At 48.2% G+C, this 27314-nt stretch overlaps 6 protein-coding genes across 6 annotated transcripts; 1 reads left to right on the top strand and 5 right to left on the bottom strand.

Annotated features, from left to right (window-relative positions):
• Positions 1–3744: 3744 nt before the first annotated feature.
• Positions 3745–4284, bottom strand: LOC117859909 (BTB/POZ and MATH domain-containing protein 1). Its single transcript, XM_034743107.2, has one exon. The coding sequence runs from the start codon at positions 4282–4284 to the stop codon at positions 3745–3747; it is 540 nt and encodes a 179-aa protein (XP_034598998.1).
• A 2460-nt stretch (positions 4285–6744) lies between these two features.
• On the bottom strand, positions 6745–8195 carry LOC117862170 (BTB/POZ and MATH domain-containing protein 1). Its single transcript, XM_072294564.1, has one exon. The coding sequence runs from the start codon at positions 7940–7942 to the stop codon at positions 6926–6928; it is 1017 nt and encodes a 338-aa protein (XP_072150665.1). The 5' UTR covers positions 7943–8195; the 3' UTR covers positions 6745–6925.
• A 1336-nt stretch (positions 8196–9531) lies between these two features.
• Positions 9532–10185, bottom strand: LOC117861949 (BTB/POZ and MATH domain-containing protein 1-like). Its single transcript, XM_034745461.1, has one exon. The coding sequence runs from the start codon at positions 10183–10185 to the stop codon at positions 9532–9534; it is 654 nt and encodes a 217-aa protein (XP_034601352.1).
• A 3100-nt stretch (positions 10186–13285) lies between these two features.
• LOC117861950 (BTB/POZ and MATH domain-containing protein 1) lies at positions 13286–14882 on the bottom strand. Its single transcript, XM_034745462.2, has 2 exons — positions 14861–14882; positions 13286–14329 (listed from the first exon to the last, which is right to left on the bottom strand). Exons 1-2 carry the CDS (start codon positions 14880–14882, stop codon positions 13287–13289), a joined length of 1065 nt encoding a protein of 354 aa, XP_034601353.1. The 3' UTR covers position 13286.
• A 6051-nt stretch (positions 14883–20933) lies between these two features.
• Positions 20934–24801, bottom strand: LOC117861951 (BTB/POZ and MATH domain-containing protein 1-like). The gene is made up of 4 exons (XM_072294780.1): positions 24777–24801; positions 23751–23938; positions 22239–22309; positions 20934–21726 (listed from the first exon to the last, which is right to left on the bottom strand). Exons 1-4 carry the CDS (start codon positions 24799–24801, stop codon positions 20934–20936), a joined length of 1077 nt encoding a protein of 358 aa, XP_072150881.1.
• Positions 24802–24924: 123 nt separating this feature from the next.
• LOC117861952 (uncharacterized) lies at positions 24925–26356 on the top strand. Its single transcript, XM_034745464.1, has 2 exons — positions 24925–25111; positions 25545–26356. The coding sequence occupies exons 1-2, from the start codon at positions 24925–24927 to the stop codon at positions 26354–26356; spliced, it is 999 nt and encodes a 332-aa protein (XP_034601355.1).
• Positions 26357–27314: the final 958 nt, after the last annotated feature.

A 27314-nucleotide genomic window follows, 5' to 3' on the forward strand; every position in this document is an offset into this window, starting at 1 on the left:
CACACCACGCCCACAAATCATATGTGTGTGTGCGATCCTGGCGGCGAGTGTGCCCTTCGATGAAGTGGATGGCGCAGTTGGGGATGATCTTGGCTAACACTTCCTCAGACCACGCGTGCACGGGCATGCCTTCTATGCGGAGGCGCACCCTGAACTCCATCATGCTTTCTCTCTCTCCTCGCCGCTCGGTCTATGGCTCGAAGTTGTACACTCTTCCTCAATGCAGCACCTCTCTGTGATGGATGGCGCGGTGGTAGGCGCGGCTGTCGGCGAAGATCAGGTACTGCTTGGGGAAGTGCTTGACCACCTTGATCTCGTGGCGGTCGATGTGGAGCTTCTCGTCGAGGGTGTCGATGATGTGGTGGGGCGCGGTGTCGTGGCTATTGCCGTTGAGCCAGCACACAGCCGTCTTGCCGATCATAGCTTCCCTCTTGCGCTTGATTGCCCCTGTCGCCGAGACAGCGCAGACCGCCTGTTCCGGCCTTGCATGTGGGTCACCTGGGTATGTCGCCATCTGCCTTGCTTCTCCCTTCACGGCTTCAAGGTAGGAACGGCCTGCTGTTGTTGTTCTTGGCTCTGTGTTAGTTTTGGGCGTTGGTGTTGGCAGAGTGGTAACTGCTGGGGGTGGGAATGCTGTTGCTGCTCCTGCTGTTCCTTTATGCTTGCTGTTCCTAGGTGAGCAGGAGCGGGCGGTGTGCCCTTGCCCAGAGCAACGCCGGCATTTGGTGTTGTGCTTGCAATTTGCCACTCTATGGTTTGTGGATAAGCAGTTAAGGCATTTCCCCTTGACGTGCTCCCTGTACCTCATCCTTCCCCTCTCCTCCTCAGTTGGTTGCTAGCTCTGTTGGGCTTCTCTTGAATGCTGCAACTGCTCTCTCTTGTGCCACCAGTACGCTGGCCTCACTACTTGAAAACCGTGCTCATCAATGGAGGCAAGAAACTTTGTGCTGCCACTACATGATCTTGGCGGGGGATGTTGCTGCGATTCCTGTTGATGTTTCCTGGTTCCTTCCCAAGGGGTAGGGGCGCGAACATTTACTGAGTTCGCCGGTGACCTCTCTGCCTGCCTTGAGCTGTTCTTCTCCCCTTTGCTGTCCGCTGCCTGTGCCTGCTGTAGAGAGTGTCCTTGAGCTGTCGCAGCGGCTTCATTGCTCTTCTTCCTTGCCTCCTGCACTGGTCCCTTCTGCTCTGACTTCCCTCCTTGCTTGCTGACCTTGGCGGTGTCGGTATGATGCTGCTCTGTTGGCGCGTAGGGGGGGTGCTGTTTGGTGAGCCTTTGAATGAGATCCAAAGTCAGTGGGTCTTCTCCGGCATGGCCTCCCTCGAGCTCCACGGCGCCTCTCCCTGCCATGAATGCCTGGTGTACTTGAAGATCCTCCACTAGATCCGGCAAAATAATGTCTTCCTCCGTCTGATTCGCGGTAGAGCATTTCTGCTTGATTTCTGGATGCGCTCGGCTCGACGACTCAATCTTCCAGCGGATTTCCTCGGCGTTCGGGACGGGAAGTTGACCTGGTGCGATCTCCTTTGTCTTGGGGTCGATCTGGTTGGGGATGGCTTGGGAAGGTGGATCTGGTCGGGGTGATGCTGTCTCGGTGGTGGATGGGTTGACAGGGGTGAGAGGTTGAGGGGATCTGGATTGGGGGTGTTCGGGGTTGCAGACGCCATGAGCGTCGCCTCGCCCAGGTGGGAGGTGGGTGGGGGGTGAGCTGGCCATTAGAATGCAGGATTGCAGCACAAGATCATTCGTTGATGATAATTTCCAATTCGATTTCTATGGACATAACAGCCATTTAAAGAAGAAGAAGAAGAATGAAGAGGAACCGGAGAAGATCAGCACGCCATTGGGAGACGCTTATACCTTCTTGCGTCAGGGTTTGTCTTGGATTAGCCCGCCGCCATCTTCCCGCTTCCATCTCCCTCACCACCTCCTTCATTCACGATGCGGTAAGCCTAGGGGAACTCCTCCGCGACATCATGACGGCGATGGCGATCAAGCAATGACTGGAGTCTCGATGTAAACTAGATACGTTCCCCGTGCGACCTTGAAAACTTTGAATAATACCACAAGATGCTAATCCAATGGATAGGGTTAGAGATAACATTATTTTACAATTTAGTGCGCGCTGGCCAGTAGGTTTTTTTGCGAATCCCTGCCCCTTCCATCGCGATTCAAATCGCCACCACCACCCCTTCCGTCGCGATCCGCCGCCGCCGCCAGGCGCTTGTGCTCGAGGTCGCCGTCAAGGCTAAGGATTTGTCGCCAGAGAGGGAGACCATGCATGATGCGTGTCTTGATGTAACAGTAGATTCTGTCGCCGCACAGAGAGAGACCATGCATGATGCGTGTCGGGCGGACTCGAGAGGCCCAAACAGGTCCGTTAACCGTGGAAGGCTTTTACTTCCGTGGACCGTGGTAGGCTGCCCCCGCAAGCACGCAGGCTTACGTTGGGCTAGACTGGCCACTGAAAGAATAAAAAAAGAAAATAAAAAAAGAATGATCACTGAACGAAGCTAAAAGAAGCGATAGCTGACACCACTTTAAATTTCGTGCCCGCTTATGGTACATTAGTCCAGGTTCTTTTTTTTTCCGAGTAAAGAGAGCTTTACTATACTTGTGGAGTTCTTACATTCCTTGTCAACCAAATGTTGCACGCGCAGGTTGCAGGATGGAAATTTTCCTCACCAGGCAGCACTGGGAAACAAACGTCTTAGCCAGGGACTAGCAAACTCGTGGGCGATCTTGTTCTCTCTCTTTACATGGCTGAACACATTAGTCAAGGTTCTTGTGATTCATGTGCTCATGAACTAGGTGTGAGTGTAGAGGCTAGACCTAGTTCCGATATGATCCGGTGTTGGTACGTTGTTCCTGGGTGCAGAGGGACCGACTCAAAAATTGCTAAAATGATTTAAAATGGAATGCCGTGTAATTAATTTATGAGACATAAATAAACTAAAATGACATGCCATGTAATTAGTTTGCTCACTCATGTGTTGGAACCTGATACATTATCACACAACGGCATGGCTTGATCTCGTCCCGCATTAACAAGTACAACAAAAGAATTGCTAGCAAAGATGCAAATACTATAGCCAACAAAATGGCACGAGATAGAATGTGAAATATAATGTTCTAAGATTCAGATCACCTTCTTTCACCTTCCACGGAGTGGTCTTGCGTTGGCTATACAAAGAACGCCCCCTGCCCAGTGGCTAATATCCCAGTGCATTGCATCATGATATTAAATATCAATCCATAACGATCACATCATAGAATTGATTTCCCATTAGATTGGTACATATGTAGATATAGTACATTTAACGCAAAAGTGTATCATGCTGTTTCTTATTTTGAGCTCTCACATCAATTAATTGGTGTGGTATTTGTGTATGAAAATGGATCCATGATATTATATTTTGTGCCCAAACATAATATCATATGCTAAAAATTGTTTCTTGTGCAAGATGCAACTTCCAGCTCCTTATTATTTAACTCTTTGTCACATCAGCAAAAAAGAAATCGTAAGTGGAGTAATTAATATATACATGCTTAATCGTAAGTGGAGCAAGAAATTCTAGCCCCCAGTTTGCCAAAAAGAAGCACTTCTAAACACCTCACTGAACTATATACATGCTTAATTGGACGCCTGAACTATATATACGCCGCCGAGATGTCTCACACTATGTCATCATGTCTCAACCCGCTAGCTCTCGCACTTCAGCTATAGTAGATGGGAACTTCTGTCATAAGTTCTTGAAACCCTCGGTTAAGACGACCTTCTTGAAATTTTTCTCATCCACAACAAAACCAAGGCACCTGTTCTTTAATTCTTGACAGTTGTACATGTCAGCACAAGCTAAAGCATCGGCAACAGTATCAACGGACACATTGTCCCACAGCTTTTGTGCACACATAAGCTTCAATCCGTCCAATGCATACAGGTCAGCTGCAGCCAGTAGATGCTGCACAATCTCAGAGGGGGAGTCACCAAGTTCGTCGTCTCCAGGAAAGACATCTGTGTACATGAACCGAAGCATTAGCCTGAATGTTGCAGGGGCGATGTCATGTAGGGTGATCGACGACATTGTAGCCTCAGCCATAGAACCGAGGAGCTCCACGTTGAAAACTGGCGAACGGGCAGCAAGCACCGCTCGGTGAGCATGGAACGTCTCGCCGTCAATGACGAACGGCACATCCGACCCATCTGTGCTGTCCAGCAAGTTGCCTAGATGTTTTCCGATGTCATAACGTGGTGTCGGGATAGAATTTCCATGTAACACCATGATGGCGCACACGAATGTGATATGTCCCTCCTTCAAGTAAATTTTGACCAGATCCGTTTGCCTTACGAACTGAGGCCAATGCACCCAAGCTTTCCATTCTCCATTTGGAACACATGAACCCCTATCCTTCTCGCAATACCCAACGATGGTTCGCCGCCCTTGTCCATCAAGAAGGCCTCAAAGATTGCGTAGACGCTTCTGGATTTGTTCATCAGGAGCTCGACGAAGATAGAGAGATGGCTGCCATCGTCGTTAGCCTCTTCTATGCCACGCGGGTAGCAGTTTATCCTCCACGTGTGCCCGCCGGCGTGGAAGGCGTCGGAGTGGACGGCCTCACCGGCGGCGAGGTTCTTGGTTTGCTCGTAGTTTACCTTGAACTCGAGGACAGCCGAGGCCGAATCCATCATAGTGGTCTGCGCGTGGGCGTGCGCCTCCGGCCCTGGCGTGCGCTGGCGTTTGATCGCTGAATATATAATTGAGACGGAGTAAGTAAATTTGACAAGAAATTATCAAAGAATTATCCGTTTTATCACTGAACGAGACATCGATATATACAAGAGCTAAAGAATTAAAATTAATCTTGATGAACTGCGAGAACCAACGAAGAAGGCCGGGAAGAGATCGATGGGTGCTCACTGTCTGTGTCCGGCATCCGCGAGTGCTTGGGCTTGCTAACGAACATGCAGCGCCGCTTGACTCCCCAACCTTTAGGAACCAGCGGTTTCATTCGCTCTCCGACCTCCGGCCACCGCGCCTCCGCTTGCCTCACCGGATTGTTGGGACGACGCACCCGCGGCCTGAGCACCTCCACCTGGGGCGTTGTTCTGATGGAGCGGCCTGTTGGCGGGAGGCCCTGGATTGCGCGACGACGACCCTCCGCCTCCGCTCGCCTCGTCGCCAACTCCCGTGACGAGAACTCGGGACTCGATAGGGTTTGTTCTTGTTCCTCTCGAGCCAAGGCGGTGGCGGTCGGAGCTGTCAGAGTTGGGTACCGAGTCGTCGTGGGTGCGGGCCAGATGGGCTCATGTGGCCCAAACAGGTTCATTGTGTGGTGAGTTGGAGCTAGCCCAGTATACTTTGAGGACCAAAATTCCTTCTCTCGAACTTGTAGGCTGCTGCAGTAGGGGAAGAACACTCTCTCGAACAACTGTCTTGAGATATTGTAGGGGACTAGGATGTAGGCTATGCATGTAAACTTTGTAACTACTCCCTCTGTTCCCAATTTACTCCCTCTATTCCCAATTGTAGATCATTCAAGAAAGTCAAATCATTTTATATTTGATCAAAATTATAGAGAGGATTATAAATATTTATGGCAACGAGTAGATATGCTATGAAAATATATTTAATGAAAAATTTAATAGTACTTATTTGATATAATAAATGTTAGTACTTTATTATATAAATTTGGTCAAACTTGAAATGTTTTGAGTTTCCAAGAAAGTTGGAATAACTTACAATTTGGAACGGAGGGAGTAATGAATAAATCCTCCAGCTTTAAAAGAGAACTCCGGAACAGTGTTGCTGCTGCTCCCTATCAGCTGGAGTATTATCGTGTCAGCTGCAACGAAATCATGAGACAAGGGGACCTGCTAATCTGAATATGATGGGGAAATGTTTCCATTGCAACTGACTGCAATCAGGTCGTTTGAATAAATTCCGATCCCTGGCTTTGTCTAAAAAAAGCTGTCTCCAAAAATGTTGCTGCCGTTCCCTATCAATTCGATTGTTCAGCTGAAAGGAAATTGCAAGACGATGGAACCTGTTAATCTTACTATGATCGGGAAAAGGCTTCCGTTGCAACTGATCGCCATCAGGTGGTTTCAAGCCCGGAGTACAAGGCCAGGCGCAGGTTCATGGTCATCCTAGAGGACATAAAAAATACAAGGGAGGACTTGGGCTGCTAGTATGTGCAACAGTGTAACCACACGTTTAGCAGCTCTAAATCTGCTTTGCGTCAGGGTTTATTTTCCTCAAAAATAGTGCAGGGGGAAAAACATTATGACGAACCTGAGAAACATCATAATGCTTAATTCTGAGGTTCGGAACAAAGCAAGTGACCAATTCCGCTCATGCATGGGCCCCCAAAGCAAGGTTAGGGACACCAGCCAGGGAGGCAGGGAGGGAGGGAGGGACACAGGGTATCACTTATTTAAGTTACCGAGCAAATCAAATAGCTAAGTCAAGAAACACTTCTACGGATCAGCCGTTTCAAAAAAAGAATTATATGGATCGGTTCGATAGCATTCATGAAAATAAGACTACAGATAGTTAATAGTAGCAAGCAAAAGTAAACATATCGCTTTCAAAAAAATTGTAAATTTTGTCAAAAACTTCCAGTTTAACCCATCTTTAGGATGCTTTTCTTAAAAAAAAACATCTTTAGGAAAGAGCACAGGGCCAAGAGAACAAATTACGGAAACATAGATAAAGACAGGATACTAGTAGTTATGAGCAATCTCCACACACTTGCACTGGAGCTAAGTGGCAATCTCCACATGTTTGCACTTAAAACATAAAAAAGAAAGCAAAAATTTGTTCCAATAACAGGCTTTAAAATGTATGAGATTGCAGTCACTAGAGATATCTGAACACCATGCTACTGACACTATGCTTCAACACTTCTGAGCTTCTCACTGCGTCATGTCCCAACGCTGTCTCTCAGCTCAGCGATAATGGATGGGAACTGGTGCACTAACCTCGCAAAACCCTCGGTTAACACGGCTTTCTTGAAGTTTTTCTCCTCAGCAAAGAAGTCAATGCACTTGTTCTTCAACTCTGGGCAGCTGTACATTTCATCGCAGGCTAATGTAGTGGCAACTGTATCCACCGATACATTGTCCCACAACTTCTGAGCGCATAAAATCTTCAGGCGGTCCAATGCATAGCGGTCAGCTGCAGCAAGCAAATACTCAAACATCTCCACTGGAGAGTCCCCAACAAGCTCCATGTCTTCAGGCAAGGCATCGCTGTACATGAACCATAGCATAGCTTTGAACGTTGCAGGAGCGATATCATGTAGGGCGATGGATGTCATCGTAGCCTCGGCCATGGAACCAAGCAACTCCGCTCGGAAGACCGGCGAGCGGGCGGCAAGTATAGCTCGATGCGCGTGGAACGTCTCGCCGCCAACGGTGAACGACACGTCAGAACCATCTGCCGTATCCAGGAGCGTTCCGAGATGTTTGGCGATGTCTGAAGGCGGCGCAGGAATTCCGGGAAGTCTGACGAGGCCAGAATGAACAGAGCTGTCATCATGTAACATCCTGATGGTGCATAGAAACTTGATCTGCCCGTCCGTCATGTATTTGCGAACCAGATCGGTTGATAAGGTTCCTGTCGCGGACTGAAACCACACGCAGGTCACACAGCAATCTTCAAGCCGCCATGTCCTTTTCGCGGCAATCAGAGCTGGTATCCCGTCCTTGTCTATCATCATCACCTCGAAGATGCATCTGGACTTGCTGCTGGCCTTGCTCAGAAGCTTGAGGGTGATGCAAAGCTGCTCCGCATTGCCCTGATAGGGATAGTAGCTTATCCTCCACATGTGCCCGCCGGCTGGGATGGCGTCGGAGTGGACGGCCTTGCCGACGTCGAGGTGCTTGGACTGCTCGTAGTTGACATTAAACTCGACGACGGCCGAGGCAGAATCGATCATGGTGGTCTGCGCCGCCGTCGCTGCATAATTATAGGGCAGGGAGGGAGTAAATCAGCTGACAGCAAGATTCAAAATTTACCGTTCGTAATACAGTAAATCGGCGGTACCATCATCGTCGCCGACGCTCGTCATCCCGTGGCGCCGCCGGCTCTGTCGGACTCGGTAGGTTTTGTCTCCAGCGACGGAGGCGGCGTAGCCGGAGTAGGTAGCGAAGCGAAACGGCGAATCCCCCCCTGGGTTGGTGGGCGTTCTCCTCATGAAGTCCAAGAAGGGTACGGCGTGGCACAGGCTGTGCGGCCCATCGTAGCGCGAGAGACCACGCGGGTAGCCCAGCCCATGTGTGTGGGGCCGGGCTCAAGTGTCCGAGATAGGCCCATGGGCTCTGTTACCCATGCCTACTTAACTCTGGAACGCCTGAACGGAAACAGAGGTTGAGAGGCAGCAGCATCGTGATGTGCAACGTTTACCTTCTCCCCCTTTCTATGGAACAGGCAGAAGCCTCTCGGTCGAGAAAATTTGATGCATTTTGGAATGTGTTAGAAGTCAGAAAACACAACGTACACCTGCAAACGAGAAGAAACGAACTTCTGCATCTGAATTTGACTTGCAACTTGCAAACGACGGGACCACGAAATCCACAAGTTCACTCATGAGACCCTTTGGACCGAAGGAAAGTAAGAGAAACAAAAACGCCAAGTTCTGATTTGTAGGTTCAGAACTTGCTTGGCATCACATAAATCAGAATTCAGAACTTTAGAATAATTGTCTGCATTCTTCGGCGGATGCCATGGCTCACCGTCGGCATCGCCATCAGGGTTGCTTGTCATGAATTTCGACAATGATGAGGGGCCGGCACATCTATGTGTTCCATGCAGCTCCCTCGCCATGGAGGAGGAAGACCAGGAGGGAAGAACGGCCATCTATCAGTATCACAGCGCGTGCAAGATCGATCTGATCGCAGCTTGCTGGTGAATATCTAAAAGAACAGGCAAGAAAAGGATAGGGCGGTTAAACCATTTAAATTAGAAAAGAAAACTGAGATAATATAATGTGCTAGGATGAGATTGGCTTTCATCTACAAAACAGCTGCGCTCGCTGTCAGAAAATCCATTCACCTAAGTAAGTGCACAACTCCAATCCTGTTAAAAACTACAAAAAAAAATGAACTGTTTCCATAAAGGGGTCCCGGGTATAGTGTATAACTGACTTCAGCTACCGAATGAATCAAGAAGTAGAAGCTCACAATGAAATCCACAGAAGGCACAAAATTGTGTTCCGATACTACATGTAAACATGCTAAAAAACTGATTCGGATCAGAGATGATGAAATGCTTGAAGAGATCGCATAATAGTATAGTACTCATCATGGAGTTAAGATTACAAATTGTTACTAGTTGATACTAGAAGCATAGCAAAGGTAAACATATTTTCTCATAAGCTTAAAATCTTAAACTAAGTTCAGGACATGGCCTGAGAACAAAGAAACCGAACACCTGAGCTACGCATGACTGCTTGAACTAAAAAAGATGACGATTAAGTTTCAATTCATGAAAAGCATGCCCCTCAAATTCCAAGAGGCTTGACAAATATCAGATATCACTCGCCAAAACAACCGAACACCACACTGAGCTATGCTTGACTGCCTGAACACAATGCTGAACATTATGCTTCCCGCCATGTCTTGTCCCAATCCTCTCTCGCACCTCAGAAATAATAGATGGGAACTGCTGCACAAACTTCACAAGACCGTCAGTTAACGCGGCCTTCATGAAATTCTTCTCCTCGGCAAAGAAGTCAATGCACTTGTGCTTCAACTCCGGGCAGCTGTATATTTCAGCGCAAACTATGTTAGTGGCAACCGTATCCACCGACACAATGTCCCACAACTTCTGGGCATGCAAAAGCTTCAGCCGGTCCAAGGCGTACCGGTCGGCCGCCGCAAGCAAGTACTGAAGCGTTTCCGTTGGAGAGTTCCCAAGCTCGTCATCTCCAGGTAAGGCATCTGTGTGCATGAACTGAAGCATGAGTTTGAATGTTGCTGGAGCAATCTCATGAAGGGTTATTGAGGACATTGTAGCCTCAGCCATGGATCCAAGGAGCTCCGCTTTGAAGACCGGTGAGCGAGCGGCAAGCACGGATCGATGTGCGTGGAATGTCTCGCCATCGATGATGAATGACACATCCGTTCCAGCCCTGCTATCCAGTAGAGTGCCGATATGTCGGTACAGGTCTATCCTCCACATGCATGTGCCTTGCCAAGATCAAGGTGCTTGATTTGCTCATAGTTTACTTTGAACTTGATGACGACCAAGGCAGAGGAATCCACCATAGTGGTGGTCTGCACTTCCACCTCCGGCCCTGACATGCGCTGTCGCTTGCTCACTGCATGATTAGGGAGGGAGTAAATTTTACTTGAAATTATCGAAGAATGTATCGTTCATAGTACAAAATTTTGGTCGTGCCACTGGAGTTACCATCATTGACCACATGGCCGACTCCATTCATCCTGTGGCACTGCTGGATCTCGGAACGCAATAGGTTTCGCGTCTAATGGCGATGGGCGGAGCTATGTTAGGGTCAGTGAAGCGAATCGCACCTGTGATTAGAGGAATAGGCATATTACTTGCGGGTAGAGACTACTCAAACCTGTATGCAAAATATCATACCCAAACCTACGCCCTCACCTTGCTAGTCATCGTTACCCATCTGGGGTCAGAAATGAAACCCATGCCCGTCACCCGTTGGTACACATGTATCCCTGACATACCCTTAGCAACTTGGTCCTCCAGTCAAGGCTCCCGCAACACGGAGAAGCTCTGGCATGGCGAGCTCAGGTAGATCTGGCGCGTCGAGCTTCAATCTGGTGAGGTGTGCAAATCCAGTAAGGACTCCGACGAGGTGGGGCGGATTACAAAGAGAGGATGAGGTTAGGGTGGGTGGCGGCTGCAAGCAGGAGACCAATGCGCAGCTAGGAGGAACAAAAAAAAGGAACCCTAGAATGTACCTTATATATTAGTAAGTGGGTACCGCCAAGAACTTGAGCTTGGATTCGAGTCGTTGAGCCGATCAATTTGTGTTTTCACCACTGAACTGGCTATTGCCTCGATTGGAAGAATAAAAAAAATAGTGGAACTTAAGGGGTGCAACGTAACTCTTGGTGGCAGAAAGAGTTCAACTGGAATCTGACTTGAGAGGGTGCTTGAGGCAGAGGATACTTTAATGGGACTGGCAGCAAACGGAAGAAGAAAGAAATCTGTATCCTGTCATTGGATCATGAGTGAATCTGTTATTGATCAGAAGAGAATTTATCAGATACTTCACGAATACTACAAGAAACTCTTTAGTAGGCAAAGTGCGTCTAATGTGATTTGCCTGAGAATGCTTGGGAAGCAAAATATTGCAGTCCGACCAGGTGATGGCACACGAGGTGCAAAACAAGAAGACAACAAAGCTAGAACAAGGTAATTAGTCAGGGTTAGTTCTTCCTTGTGATTTTAATTGGGAAATTGGAAACACAAGAATGGTAGTACTTATATTGTTCATTTATTTTTTTGGTTTTGCCAAATGAGCATATCTTCCAAATTTTCTTAAACAAAACTAAATTGCATGGTATTGGTAGTTGCAAATGAGTTATACAGTTTAAAAATAAGGATTGTGCTGTTCCATGGTTCAGAAAAAAAAAGATACTGACATAGGTTTGGTTTGGTTTGGTTTGAGTACAGCCACAGCTCATGCCTAGGAGACATAGGAGAGAGCAGGAAAATAGTGGAAATAAAGCTTAGCAATTGTTGTGGTATCGAAACTTCTCTCACCAATCTGTTTCGCTTATCTGTGACGAGGAACTCTGAACACCAGCCCTCTGCGCGGTTTCTCTCTGCATGGATCGACACACCAGAATCAGACCAGACATGGTGACGATTCTGCGGGAGTACCAATGATGCAGCTCCATCGATGACAGCGACATGGTGTCGAACAGGATGGAGACCTGGCGTGTTGACCTCACCCATGGCATCTCGGCTCGTACTTACGCCCGCCGGATCAGATCGACTATACGATCCCCAGCTTCTGCCGTCGTCGGAGGAGAGATTCTTGCGGCCGCCGGCTTCTGCCATCATGGGCGGTGCAAGCAGTCGTGCGCGACAGGAAGAAGAAAAGGCCATCTGTGCTAATTCTAAGGCGCAGAGAGATCCGATCTAATGGCAAAAGGTACGAGTTCCATGTAGCTCGCCGTGGAGAAGGCGCCGGCTGCATCTCCAGACTCTAGTCTTGCTGACATCGATGTGATCGCGGATGAGATCGGACTCTGCTCCATTTTTCACCACAAAATAGAGGAGGAAACGCGATAAAGGATGGAAGTAGTCAGGTGAAGCAAGACATCATAGCCATATCGCACAACTCCAATCATGTTAAAAACTACAGAAATCATATGGACCGTTGTCATGAAAGGGACTCAGGGTATCACTGACTTCTACTGCCAAATGAATCAACAAGTAGAAGCTCATACTGAGAACAGAATTGAAGGTAACAAAATTTTGTTCCAACACGACAGGTAAACATGTTCGAAACCCAATACCGGTGGAAGATCAAATACTTGAAGATATTTGATCGCTTTCATGGATTTAAGACAACAAAATTGTTGTACTAGATTACAACTGAAGCATAACAAAAGCAAACATTTTCTCATACACTTCAAACATAAACCAATCGCAAGACATGGCCGCAAAGAAACTGAACACAATAATGGGCTATGAACTCGGACTTTGCTCGATTTACCACAAGATTTCAGCAAGAATGACATGTTTATAGGAGAAAAAGCTATACAAGATGCAAATAGTCAGGTGAATCAAGATATAGCCATGTCATCGCACTCAACAGATCCAATCATGTTAAAAACTACAGAAATCATACGGAGTGTTGTCGTAAAGGGACTCATCGTCATCGCGGTATGACTGACTTCTGACTTCTACTACCGAATGAATCAAGAAGTAGAAGCTCACACTGAACACAAAAGGTACATAACTGTGTTCCGAGGCTGCAGGTAAACATGATAAAAAAAAACCAAGACGATTGAAGATATAAATACTTGAAGAGATCTGATAATGTTCATGGATTTAAGAAAACAAACTTGTTTCTAGGTAATACTGGAAGCAAACAAAAGCAAACATTTCTCACAAACTTCAAACATAAATTAAACCAACTGCAGGACATGTCTGCAAACAAACTGAACACAATAATGAGCTATGAACTAGCATATATAACAAAGAAGGCAACTTTAAAGATTAATTTCCCGCCTCACGAAAACCATGGTCTTCAAGTTCCAAGAGGCTTCAGATGTAGCACCACGTCATATCCCAGCAAGCCTCCTTCGCACCTCAGTGATAATAGATGGGAACTTCTGCCCCAGCTGCATGAAACTATCTGTAAGCACAATCTTCTTGAAGTTTTTATCTGCCACAACAAACTCAATGCACTTGCCCTTCAGTTCCGGGCAATTGTAGATCTCGGCACAAGCTAAAGCATCACAAACTGTTTCCACTGAAACATTTTCCCACAGCTTCTGGGCACACATAAGCTTCAGCCTGTCCAATGCATAGCGGTCAGCCGCAACAAGCAGATTCTCAAACATCTCGGTTGGACAGTCCCCGAGCTCTTCGTCTCCAGGCAGGACATCAGTGTACATGAACTGAAGCATAGCTTTGAATGTTGCAGGGGCAATGTCGTGCAGGGTGATGCACGACATTGTTGCCTCGGCCATGGAACCAAGCAGCTCCGCCCGGAAGACCGGCGAGCGGGCAGCAAGAACAGCTCGATGTGCATGGAAAGTCTCGCCGTCGACGGTGAACGACACATCCTTTCCCTCATCGGTGCCATCCAGTAGAGTGGCCATATGTTTCCCAATGTCAGAAGGTGGCACGGGGATAGGATTGTCAGGTAACACCGTGATGGTGAAAACAAACTTGATGTGCCCATCTTTTACGTAATTGTGAACCATGTAGTTTTGGCTGGCGAGCCACTGGTAGTTGCCGTAGTACCTTTGCAATGGCGGGGGCAGCTTTGAAGAGATCATCACTGGTTCCCCATTCTTGTCTATCAGTAATACCTCGAAGATGGACTTGATGGGTCTGTCGGACATGATCTGACGCTCGAGGAAAATAGAGAAATGATCATTACTTATGGCTGCTATCTCATAGGCCCCGCGCGGGTAGAAGTTTATTCTCCACACTTGCCCGCCCACAGAGATGGGGTCGGATTTGATGGCCTGGCCAGCGGGGAGGTGCTTGGTTTGCTCGTAGTTTACTTTGAACTCGACGACGGCCGACGCAGAATCCATCATGGTGGTGGTCTGTAACTGCGCCTCTGGCCCTGACGTGCGCTGCCGCTTGCTCTCTGCATAATAAGAGAGGGAATGAATTTGACATGCTAGAAATTTACTGTTCCTAGTTAACAGAGGATTATAGTCGTACCACTCGTGCTAGCCTCATCGCTGACTCCCGTCATCCTGTGGCGCGGCTGGCTCTCCTAGGCTTCGACTCCAATAGTGGCGACCGGAGCTAGAGTAGGGTAGCAAAGAATCACACCTGCATCATGGGGGACATCGAGATTAGCAATGGCTACATGCACATAACTCGTAGTTACAAAGGTATTCAAACCCATGTCATGGAGGACATGCGAAAAAAATCTATCTCCTCGTCAAATAACGGAGTTGTTGTTTTTCCATCAATCACCATACAAGACGGTTGGACCTAGATCTAATGATCCATATCGTCTCTTCTTTCCCCCTATCTCCTTTCTTCAACGCCCGACGTGGCTGCGCTCGATGCCCGACGTGCAATGTCGCCTATGGCATAGATGACATGCTCGTCGCCACCGCCCATCGGTAATCCGTATGGGCAATACCTCCTAGCTACCTCCACGTACTGCCCATCGAGGGATTCCCCATCGCCTGACTCCCCCCTCACCGCCAGCTTGCGATCCCACAGGCTAATCCCAAGATCTAAAAAATCCCCATCCTTAGGAGAGATTGTGGGTGATGGACGGACAAGCAAATCCTTACAAGGAGTAAATCTGGTAAAAAAACTATCACAAGTAAGAAATAAAACCCACACAATCGCCCCACAAGCACCATGTACCCACGCACACAACCGTATGTCTACCATACCTTTGACAATTTTGGCATGGAGTTAAGGCCCCGGCACAAAACAACTTGGGTAGATCTTGGACGGCGAGCTCAGGCGGCCTTGCGGTGAGGTATGAAGATCCGGTGAGACTGCACTCCAGTGAGGTCAGGAGATGGCAAGGAGCGGATCTGACGGGGTCGGGCACTTGGGTGTTAGGGGTAGGGTGGCGGCGCCATGGTAGAGTCCAGTGCGCAGCTGGTTGGAATGGCAGGGAAAAGGAAACCCTAGCACATACTTTATATACTTTTACTTGGGGGTCCACATGTAAGGGGTTGGAGCAAGTTAGACTTGGGTTTTTGTCGAGGCGGGTTAAAGAAAAAGATAGATTTATTTTGGGCCTAAAATAGCTTTCCAAGTCTGTTCTAAACTTCAAATAATCCCAATGGGTAGCTAATTTGTGGTGGGTTTGGGTTGGGCCAACATGGCTTTTATATTGAGAAGTAATTTAATTTAATGTAGGAACTGCAACTGTACAAGCACCCTAGAGGTGTAGGTTTGAAACAAATAGGTAAAGAATCGTAGGGAGTTATTTTTGCGTTGGTTCACCCATATGTACCAAATTGCCGCTCTAAACTTGAGCCAATTTGGACTGGCCCACCTATGGCCCAAAGTCTAGCTATGTTTTGGACCACAAAAGACCAGAAAGGTAAGTTTACGATGCTTATTAAGAGGACTTGGCAAATATATGGAGGCCAAAAAACATTGGCCTAGCCCAAAACGACATGCAGGATGCGGTGCAATGCAAGCCGCGCCCCATTATAGCACACATACCACACATCCAAAAGAGTGTGGGGGTGGTCTGGGTGGTCGAAATAGGGCATCTTTAGTCGTGAACATTAATCTATAATGGCTCTTGCTATCAAGGAATTTGTTTGAAAACACTATTGATTGATTTTCAGGGGAAGAACTAGTGGGTCCACTGATTTCTAGATTTTTTTGAAAGGAGCGGGAGGGGTAAACCCCTACTAATTATATATTAAGAAAATGAAAGAGTACAAAGGTAACGGCAAAAAACTAAAGAAGAAGAAGAGGAAGAGCAACAAGCTAAGGGGTTACAGTGCATGCAACCATACATCCATAGAGGGTACTAAGGCAGGACGCGCTCTATGAAGTAACATGGAGAATTCAGATTTGAATTTCCTTTTGCACATTTCCACTGATGGACATCCAATCATTCCTTGTTGTCCAGATGCTCCATAACATAAGGATTATGACTTTCATGAAGAAAGGAACTGCGAGCTTGTTCTTGATTTGTCTGAAGATATGAAGAATTTGTCTGGTGGTGATAACTGAAATTCCAATTGAGTTCCAGCATGCTTCGGCAAAGTTACATCGGAGGAATAGATGTAACTGATTCCTAGATTTGTAATATCAACATGTGATTTGTGACTGCAATTCCATGAGTCGAATAATACTCTCATGCTGGTTGCCTGTAACGTGTTTCTTGATGCCTTGTTTTATTTGACGAAATGCCACTCCCGTTCACCATCATCACCATGGCTTCCAAGCATTATGAGAATTATGATAGGAATCCAATGTTTTAGTTTACCTTTTAGCAGCAAGGAGCGACTGTTGTATATGAAGCTTTAGCTAACCACTTCCCTTTCAGATATCTGATTCACTACTTCCTTGTGTTTTTTTGTGCCTGGTTAGTTTTCATTGTTCTCCTTCAAGCTTTCCTTTTTATATCTACCAATCAAGACTTGATGCTTGAGGGAAATCTTGATTCATTTCACTGTGTTCGCATGTCAGGATTTTTTTTTTGCAATGACATACTTGGATACATTAACTGACCGAGGTATGTTTGGGCGCCTCAGCAGGTTCTAGCTCCTCGGGTGCAAGACACACATCAGTCCATATTCTGTTATGAGTGATAAGCCAGGCAAAAAAAATTGCATTTTGGTGGGACACAGGCCTTCCAGATTGAGCTGATTTGCGACGATTCTATGCTTCCCAGGAATTGTGCTTTGTAAGCTGAGTTCACGGAATATGTTCCATCTGTGGTAAGTTTTCATGTGATGTGACCTTCGTGGTCTTGGTTAAGTTGGACGTTTTGAACTAATGACCACAATTCCACGAACTACTCAAAGTAACAGGATGAGGTCTCTTATCCAAGTGCTTAGGGGTAAGGTGTGGGCCACCGTTCTTTTCTTTTTCTTTAAAATGTAATGTTGTATAAACTTGGTGCTATGCCTTCGGTGTGAGCCATAGTTCTTTTCTTTTTCTTTCAAATTTAATGTTGTATAAACTTGGTGCTATGTCTTTCGGCCGGCGGCCTTGTAACCAAGCTGAGTTACAGAAGCTCATTTTTCCCAAGCTCATTTTTCCCATTTCCTAAATGGATGATGCTGCACGTCACAAAAAGGAATTGGTCCGTCTTGTCGTAGGGTATGTCAGTGTCCACCCATGCTTCTTCCGACGATGCCCATTCATGCCACAACCATCAGACCCGCAATGCTCTCACAATTTTCTCCAGGTTCAGAATGCCCAGACTGCCGTTTTCTTTGGGGAGTCAGCTCCTTATCCAGTTTACTTTGCACTTCCCTCTGTTAGTTCCCTGCTGCCAGCCCAGAGAAATCGCTTTCTTATTTTGTCGAGGTCTCGCAGTACTTCATGTGTCGTCCTGAGTGCCGTTAGCAAGTAGACCGGCACTGCAAGGGCATTGAGTGACTGGCATGTGGACTAGGTGGTTCAAACCCACATGCCAGTGACTTTTAGTGCCCTTTGCGGTACTGTAGAGGATATTGTTAGGAACTTCCAATGGAGAAATTAAGACACAACAAAATGTGCTGCGATTCAGAAAAGGTCTCATCTTGTGCGGACCGTGGACCGGTGGTGCAACCCGGTGGTGCAATAATCGGAGTGAGTTCTTGCCACTAGGCAAATGCGCGAGGCGCGATTCCAGTTATATAGAAACAACAAGATATTTAAAAAGTGTAGCATTGTCTTAGCCACATCACTAACTCACGGTATGTTGACGGCAGTTAGTACGTCAATTTGTGAACCGTAGGCACACGGATCAGTTGTAGCTCTTCCCTTAGAGTACTCCCCCAAGGTTTATCAATTTGTGGAACAAGTGAATTTGCACCTAGTTAATATAATTAACTGAAAGCATGTGTATGAGATTGATCTCTAAGCAATCTAGATCAAAGCAGGTAGAGAGAGTAAGGGTGTGCACAAGATAGATAAAAACGCTTGTTGTCGTTGTCAAGAATAGCGGATCAAGACTACGGCAAGTAAATTTGTTTTTATGCGCGTAAGGCTCGGATGGTCGCATGAGAGGACACGGGGGTTATACTGGTTCGGGCAGGAATAGCCCTATGTCCAGTGTAAGCGGCTGCTCGTGTTGCTCACGCAGAGTTTGTAGCAGGGGTTACAAACAGACGAGAGAGGGAAGTTGGTCCCAAGTCTCTGCGGGTGTGCACTGATGCTCGTGAGGAGAGGGTGTGAGTTCGGTTAGCTTCAGAGTCATCCCTTGCTCAGTTCCCCCGGTCCTCCTTTTATAGCGCAAGGAAGAGACGGGAGTTACAGTTGAGCCAGGAATCAGGAGAAGTAAAAGAGATAAGCAGGTAAAGTGAAGCATAGGGGGAAGGACCGGGTCCCCAGGGTCGCCACCTTCCCCTCCGGTCTTTATCTCCCGTCAGCGTGGCCGCCGGAGGGGGGCGGCTGTCATTGGGCCCTGTCGACGACCCTCCGGTCGACCGTCGTTGCCGAGCGTGCGAGATGTGCGTGGCGTCCGACCGCTGTAGCCATACATGATGATGATGATGATGTCCGGGCGTGGCAGCTGTGCACGTCGTGGGGGACTGCCGACCCTGTAGCCCCGCGTGCTGACCGGGAGACGCAGCCGTCATGTCTCTGCCGTCGGGCCGAGCAAGAAACCGGGCGGCGCTCCCTCCTATGCTAGGGGGCACGAGTAATGAGTACCCTACGGCGAACAGGGGAGGTAGCGTACTAGGACGGTGCCGCTGTAGCTTGCGCGGTCGTGGCTACAGTGTACCGCTCGAATACTGTGGCGAGTCACGTCGAGGAGCGCGGGCGCCTTTCTGCGCGCCAGAGCCGCATCGCATTTATGGCGAGGTTGGTGGGGGCCCACGAGATCTGCGCCCTCGTCCGCCGGTCTGCGCCCGCCCTCGGGCGAGGCGGATCCTTGTCCTGTGGGCCCGGATGCGTCCGACCCCCTGCGCCCGGGGTTGGGCGAGGCGGAGCCTTGCGGCGAGGGGTCGGGCGTGTCCGACCCTGGGACCATGGGTCAGGCGAGGCGGAGCGGAACACTCCCCGTCCATGCTGAGTCGGCGGAGGTCACTGTCGCCGCTGGTGGGCCCAGGCCCTTATTACCGTTGTTTAAGGGGCATAAGAAGGTCGTTAATATTTTCTCCCAACACTTATCCTAGGGATTTATGATCACTTGCAGATGCAATCGCCAAGAGTTAACAAAATAGATCTAAGTGTTATCATGAGTGGATGTGAACCAAGCCCAATACTTTCCCTCCCGCATACTAGTCACTACACAGGGGTACTCAACTATTGAACAAAGAACATGGCAAGATGATTGTTATAGGAAAGCAAAGATGCAACCTAAAGTAGCGCTGGCCGGTCATTCATGAAAGTACATCATCAAGATATGAAAGATAATAGATTGATCTCACAAAGAGGTTCGACGATTACAAATACAACCTCGAGGACAAAAAGAGACTTTACCCTATGATCTTATACATGTTGATAAATTTTAGGGTAAAGGATGCCCTGTAGATCAACTAGACTGAAGACGACGATGAACGGGGGCAGGAAAGACCTAGGCCGATCGGCCTGGGTACCATTGAGCCGATCGGCTCAGGGGATTTTCACCTCCCATGGTGCTCCTCTTCGCGTGGCCTCCTCTGGATCCAATCTTTTCTCCGTTTTTCCTACTTGTGGCGGCGGTGGATGGTGCTTTCGTGGTGATCTCTTCTCTCGCTCCATCTCCCCCTTTTCCTTGATCCAATGGGGTTGTATTTATAGTCCCTTGTAGGCGGCGGCTCTGGGTCAATATCGGTGGAAAAACCCTACAGGATGTCGTGGACGTCACGTTGAAGAAATGGGGGCTCGACCGGGCCTAGGATTGGGCCAGGCCGATCGGCCTGGGCCCTTTCTAGCCCTCCTGGTCTGCTCCTTCCTCGTGCTAGCTCCCCTCGACGACTCATGTTCAAATATTTATTTAGATCCCTGTGAAAACCCCCTTGATTATGTCACATTTCCTGCCAAAACACAACATGCTCCAAAATACAACTTGTATGCAATAATGGGGTTATTTCACGTGCCAAGTGACGGTTAGTGTAATAATAAGCATGAAAACACTAGTTAAACAATATTAAAAGTGTGTAAATAACGAGCGTCGACACGGCACCATTTCATTAGCAAACAAGTTAAACAGTACAAACATAGTGCAGAATTACAATACAACAATGCAAGTACTTCCAACAGGCCTTAAAGAACAGATAACACTCATGGAGTAGAGACTACATAGAGCATAGCAAAAGTTAAATCATCTTTGAAGCTTCAAGCATAACCCTAATTCAGTACAGGTCAGGATCAAGAGAGCAGAGAATCCAAAACAAAAGTATGCTACTTTTTAGGCAGCCTCAAAAGCTTTGCACCAAATTTATCTGACAATACCCTCCACCTTGCCTCAGTTATCAGAATCACCTGGCAGCAAAATAGCCCAAATGCCCAATACTACAAGAATAGAGATACCAGTCACTAAGATATCTGAACACCATACTGAGTTATGCTTGAACACGTGCACTATCTACATGGAGATCTATTGCACAATGTCATGTCCCAACCTTCTCTCGCAGTTCCACAATAATCGATGGGAAATTCTGACCCAACTGCAAAAAATCCTCTGTTAAGACGGACTTCTTGTAATTTTTCTCAGCTGCAAAGAAGTCAATGCACTTGCTCTTCAACTCCGAGCAGCTGTACATTTCAGCACAAGCTAATGTAGCAGCAACATTATCGACAGACACATTGGCCCACAATCTCTGTGCACAAATGAGCTTCAACCGGTCCATTGCATACCGGTCAGCCGCGGCTACTAGATGCTGCATCATCTCGAAGGGAGAGGTCCTAAGTTCGTCATCTCCAGGCAACTTGTCAGTGTACATGAACTGAAGAATGATTCTGAAAACTGCAGGGGCGATGTCATTTAGGGGGATGGATGGCATTGTAGCCTCAGCCATGGATCCGAGGAGCCCGACTTTGAAGACTGGTGAACGTGCAGCAAGCACCGCTCGATGTGCGTGGAACATCTCGCCGTCGACATTGAATGATACATCCGTCCCATCCTTGCTATCAAGTAGCCTCGCAAGATGTTCTCCAAGATCTGAAGGCGGCACGGGAATAGAGTTCTTACTTACTACCATGATAGCGCATACAAACGTGATGTATCCCTCTGTTACATGATAACTCTCTATTCCATATTGCGAACGGAACTGACGCCACCCCTGTTCAACTTGTTCATCTTCCTCATTATTGAATATGAAGGACCGAAAGGACGACCAGAGGGGGGTGAATGGGAGCCTATAAAAATTCTCAACGAGAACAAGGCCTATGTCCCAAACGCAGCTCCAAAGCACACCGTGCGTTCAATCTCGACGCAAGTCAACTCGTGACAAGCTCACCATAAGAACGATAAGAAACGCTTAAATCACAGTGGAAAACACATCATGAATTTACTCCATCAAATTTGCACAAATGAGACAAAACAAAGTCACTACTAACCATAACTTATCTAGGCATGGAAGGATTAGCAATTAACTAAGTAAAATAAGCATGATTAGCAAGACAAATAACTAACTAAGTAATCACTAAACAGGATCACAAATGAGTAATTAAACTAAGTAGCTAAAGTATCAGACTAATATGGAAGAACGAAATAAAAACTCACTGAAGGCCTGTGTTGCTTGCGCATGGCCCTGGTGGCCTGAAGACATCCAGCTAGGCCTGCTACGTGTAAACTCCTTCACCTGGGCCTCTCCGCTGGGCCAGCTACTCGTGCTGGGCTGCCTCACACGCACGGCCTGCTTAGCAGCTGCTTGGGCCGCCGGCCTGCTGACGGCTTGTGAAAGCCAGCTCGCCTGGGCTGCTGGCTGGGCCGGAAACGCCTGAGCGGTCTGCTCTGCTGCTGGCGTCCACCAAGCGACGACTCCTGCGCAAGAAAGAAACAGACGCACGAACAGAGAACGAACAGCCAAGAACACTAAGAACGTGGGCCACACTTCAATTCAAAATTCCTTTCTCAGTACTCCACAGTTCGAAACGAAACTTGAGATAAGGATACAATACCCGAAGGGAAAATAGATTCATGAGACAACTCTCAAAAAAAGCTCAAGTATTCATTGTAAATCTTGAAGAAAATCAAAACCCTAACTCAAGAACACGATTTGGCAAAATTCAAAATTCAAGCCGGATTCGTGAGGGATTTGAAGGGGATCATATCAAAGATGCTCCCTAAGGTCCTAGCAACATTTCCCTTCAACCAAACTCACGAGATCCGGCTCCAACATGATGAATGAAAATTCCTCAAAAATAGTTCCGAAAATAGGGAAAAAGAAAAACGCTCGGGAATCAAAGATTTAGCACGATTTGAGACAACAAACAAAGCTAAATCACGAGAACATCTTCTATACAAGATGATGACTAGCCTCCTCCCTTCATCCACCCACTAAAGATGAAGAAATCAAGAGAAAAGAGTAATCACTCTCTAATCTCCCTCTCTCCTCTCACTTTAAGCACATGACTAGCCTCTAAGCTAAAAGATAATGAGTTGCTAAGCAAAGAGGTGCTGAAATAACCAGCCCCTCATCCCTATTTATAGTCCAGGACGAAAGATAATACTACCCTACAGCTACAACTAGGATAACTACCCACACAGGGGTATTTTGATCCAAGTTTCTATCCGCGCATCGGACGGACACGCCGCCTTCACGACTTTGCTTCATCTCGACGCAAGCTTCGGGATGACGCCACATGCCCTCCTTCTCGAAGCTCCGGCCGCACCGGGCTCGCCCCCGGTTTTGAGGCCTAAATCGGGAAACCTGCCTGTGTGGTGGTTTTGAGGCCCAAACCACCCAAAACGTCCATCTTCACTTGGCCGCCACGCGACCTCCTCGATGTCGACGCGTGTCCGGCCTCCGCCAAGCCTCCCGCTCGACTCGACCGACGCCGTCTCCATCTCGTTATGTCCTCTCGCCATTCTGTGCACCATGTGGACCGCCCATGACTTCGCCCGGACTCCTCGAGTCCATCGGTCCAAGCCTACTTGCGTTCATCCTTCACCGCCCTTGATCCATCGGCATGAACCTTTCGCTTGACCTTCACCGCACGCCGTCGACCGTCAGTCGCATCCTACACCTGCACATCACAAGCCAAGAGCAACATCAAATCAACACAACGTTGTCAATCACTCATCATCTAAAGGTGACCACCATTGATCCTCAGAATACATAAGCTAGCGTTCTTGTTGCTGAGGTGGAATTCTGTTGGCCGTTTCCTTTCAACCAGGCCCCGAAGATAGCCTCAACGCTTGAGGATTTGTTAAGAAGCTCAAGGAAGAAAGAGACATGTCCGCCTTTGTCTCTCCCACTGACCCCACAAGGGTAGCAGTTCATCCTCCACATGTGCCCACCGACGGCGATGGCGTCGGAGTGGACCGCATTGCCAATAGCAAGGTGTTTGTTGTGCTCATTGTCCACTTTGAACTCGACTAAGGTTGAACCCAACATGGTGGCTTGCGCCTCTTGCCCCATCTTATGGCTCCTCTTGCTAACTGAATAAACTGCAAGTAATTTAGCAATAGGTAATAGCAAATTTGAAATTTCTTAAATCTGTTGGCGCTAATGAATGCTTTATGCTTATAACTACTTTACTAGCAAGCAATTAAAGCAATGAGTTATCATAGATTATTTTGGAATAATGGCAGGGTGCTCTAGTGTTCACTTCAGAATTCAGAATGAGTTGAGTTGGACAACCGATTTGGCACAGTGATGTGATTGGCGGCACCATCAACTAATCGAGCAAGCGGTTGGTTCTTAAAACATCTCAAATTTAGAATGTCATAAAACTTGCTGATGAGCTTCTGGATTTGGCGCACTTGCCAAAAATTCCTAACATTTAAGCTAAATAAATAACTTATGCTGCAAGAAGCCAACAAGAGCAGAGCACAAGATTGATTCTCACCGTCAATCCTGTCGGCGGTGGTGGAGAAAGTGGACGACGGGCCGATCGCTCCGGGTGGATTCGTAGCGCGTGCCTGCCTCCTTCCGTTGGCCGCCTCCTCCCGGTGGCCGCCTCCTCGCCGCCGGCTAGGGTTCGTGTCGCGGCGCGGTTGCGGAGACGAGAAGCAGCTTGGTAGTTGGTAGTAGTAGCAGGGGCGGTGGTGTGGTCTGGCCGGCGCAGGGTCTGATCTCGGCAGGCCCAGACAGAGAGTGAGTAGTGTTGCGCTGCTGCTTGCTGGATCAACCAACTGAGCAGCCCGTCGTGATTTTACACCGCCAAGGCTCTCCCTCTCAAGCCCCGCCCACAAACTATGATCTGGGCATTTGACACTGTGAACTGGGCTGGTTTGACGACAAATGGTGCACCTGGGTTCAACAGCTCCTACAAACTTCACTGACTGCAGTCCTGGTCGCCCAGGGCCATGGATTCCTTGTCGCCGAGGGCTCCGGCAGGGTGATCCCATGTCTCCCTATCTGTTCCTCTTGGTTGCAGATGTTCTTCAGGATCTGATCAAGAAGGACGGCCGAGTGCGCCACCCGGTTACTGATGGGGCGGTCATGTCCATTGCTCCAATATGCGGAAGATACGCTAATCTTGCTCCGGGCTGACCTGGAGGATGTTGCAATTCTGCGGACTCTGCTTGATCAGTTTTCCAAAGCAACCGGCCTCCTCGTGAACTTCACCAAAAGCACCGTGGTGCCAATGCATGTCGACGACACAGACATCTGCCAATGTATCCAGGTTCTGGGCTGCCGTTGAGAAGGGTTCCCGCAAACGTACCTTGGTCTCCCACTGTCCTGCTCCAAGCTTCGTCTCGCAGCCTTTGACCTATACATCGCACGGGCTGATCGGTACCTGGCCGGATGGCAATCTGCGCTGCTCAACCACATAGGGCGCGCGGTTCTGGTAAATTCAGTCCTCGACAGCCAGCTTATCTACTTGATGTGCGCCCTACAGCTTCCACCCGGCACAATCGCATAGTTTAATCAAAGGAGGCACGGCTTCCTGTGGGCCGGCGAAAAGGGAGCGTCCAGCGCCAGCTGCCTGGTGGCGTGGGAGAAAGTGCAGCACAGCAGAGAGCGGGGAGGACTGGGAATCACAAACATTGGGGGTGCAAAACTCGTGCCTTCTCCTTAAACTGATACACCGGCTTCATCACCCACAAGGCTCGTCGTGGGCAGCATGGGTTCACCGTCACGCAAACATCGCCACCCTCGACGGTGACCTCGTCGGCACCCACTGGGACGCCCTGCGTGCGCTGCTCCCCCTATACCGAGCTATCACCACGGTGCAGATCGGCGATGGGTGCACGACGGCGTTCTGGTTTGATGTATGGTGCGGAGAAGATTGCTTGGCTGACAAATTCCTCGCCCTTCTGAGCCACTGCAAGCACACTGGACAGACGGTCGCTGATGTCCGGGAACGCGGCCTCGAGCAATACCTGGTGCCACGCCTATCCATCAGAGCGCGTGAAGAGCTTGGGATGGTCCGGGACATCCTGGAGCACGTTCCCCGTCATGACTGCGACGACAAGAGAATCTGCCCCTACTCTGCGCCTGATGGGAAGCTGCGCACGGGGCCACTGTACAAGCTCCTGCTCGCCGCGCCAGGAAGCGATGACCCGATGGCCCAGTTCGTCTGGAAGAACTCGGTGCCACCTCGGGTCCAGCTTCTGGTGCACGACCGGGTGCAGTGCTGCTCGAACTTGCTGAGGAAGAAGGTCATCGACGATGCACGCTGTGAGGTATGTGGGTGCGACACAGAGACTGCTATACATATCATCCTTGAATGCCCGTTCGCCAAAGCGTTCTGGCGTTCTCTCGGCTTCCGGGGGCCGGAGGGACTGAAGACGGCGACGCTCAACTCTATTCCCCGCCCGGACAACATCCCTAGCCAACACTTCTCCACCTTTGTGCTGCTGTGCTGCTGGCACTTACGAAAAGGAGGAATGGAGTCATCTTTCGGGAAGACAACATGACACTCTGTCAAACCCTGTCGGCTTGCAGAAGCGACGCGGAGCTATGGCGATGCCGCATGAAGGGAAACGAAGCTGCCGTATGCATCACATGGTGTAATCTGTTTGTTACGGCAATGTAAACCATATGAAAACTGCTGTAACTCTGTGACTATCAAACGGGATTCTCTCCCCTTCCGTAGCCATTAAAAAAAAAACTATGATCTGGACGGCTGGGCCTCGGTTTCCATCTTAATTAGGACGGGCACTGAGCTGCCATGTATGTATATTCTCTTGTTCATTTAATCGATTGTGAAATGAACAGCAGCTCATATTTATACCAGTAGTAAATAGTAGAGGAGCTTGGAACCGGCGGTTAATGGAAGGAATTCAACATTCCATATCCAAAATAAAAAAGAAGCAGAGAGGAGCTCTATTAAAAAAAAAACTACAACTGATAAGGGAGTCTAAGGGGTTTACAGCCACAGGAAGAGATGTAAGACAACACAGAAAGTCTGAAACTTTTTTTTTAGGTCAGTCTGAAACTGAATTAAACAACGAAGAAACCAAACAATACAACAGATGAAACCGAATGATGCTGCTCTCCACAAGAGTCGCCGTTGATTTCAGTTACTAAACGAATTAAATGGCACAGAACTGTATTAGTACGACAGTACAAGCACCTCCAACATGCTTAAAACGATCAGATCATAACACTCATGGACTGGACGACTATACATACATTATAGTTAGGCAGTTTGCAGTACCAGAGCAAATTAGCACTAGTAAACACATCAAATTATAGTACAGTATAACCTAGCTTCAGGACATGACATGGCCAAGAGGACGCAGAAATAAAAACAAAACAGGTATATTAAGGTCGCATAATATCCATAGCTTTGATCTCTGCAACAATATCCTCCACGCCATATCCACAGCTATGCAGCTGATCTGCGTGACAATATCATCCACCTTGCCTTGC

The sequence above is a fragment of the Setaria viridis genome, chromosome 6, assembly GCF_005286985.2.
Source record: "Setaria viridis chromosome 6, Setaria_viridis_v4.0, whole genome shotgun sequence".
Classification (NCBI taxonomy): Eukaryota; Viridiplantae; Streptophyta; class Magnoliopsida; order Poales; family Poaceae; genus Setaria; species Setaria viridis.

Bases quoted from the DNA above. Each gene is read 5' to 3' on its own strand.
- LOC117859909 (XM_034743107.2), bottom strand. From the start codon at position 4,284: ATGGTGTTACATGGAAATTCTATCCCGACACCACGTTATGACATCGGA.
- LOC117862170 (XM_072294564.1), bottom strand. From the start codon at position 7,942: ATGATCGATTCTGCCTCGGCCGTCGTCGAGTTTAATGTCAACTACGAG.
- LOC117861949 (XM_034745461.1), bottom strand. From the start codon at position 10,185: ATGTGGAGGATAGACCTGTACCGACATATCGGCACTCTACTGGATAGC.
- LOC117861950 (XM_034745462.2), bottom strand. From the start codon at position 14,882: ATGGGGAATCCCTCGATGGGCA. The intron at 14,330-14,860 runs GTACGTGGAGGT...CTTATTATGCAG, and splicing joins GGGGAATCCCTCGATGGGCA to AGAGCAAGCGGCAGCGCACG.
- LOC117861951 (XM_072294780.1), bottom strand. From the start codon at position 24,801: ATGGCCCTGGGCGACCAGGACTGCA. The intron at 22,310-23,750 runs GTCAGTGGGAGA...TTTCTTGCGCAG, and splicing joins TGAACTGCTACCCTTGTGGG to GAGTCGTCGCTTGGTGGACG. The intron at 21,727-22,238 runs GCGAGCTGGCTT...TGTGCTTTGGAG, and splicing joins CGGCCCAGCCAGCAGCCCAG to CTGCGTTTGGGACATAGGCC.
- LOC117861952 (XM_034745464.1), top strand. From the start codon at position 24,925: ATGGGGCGGTCATGTCCATTGCTCCAATATGCGGAAGATACGCTAATC. The intron at 25,112-25,544 runs GTATCCAGGTTC...ATCACCCACAAG, and splicing joins CGACACAGACATCTGCCAAT to GCTCGTCGTGGGCAGCATGG.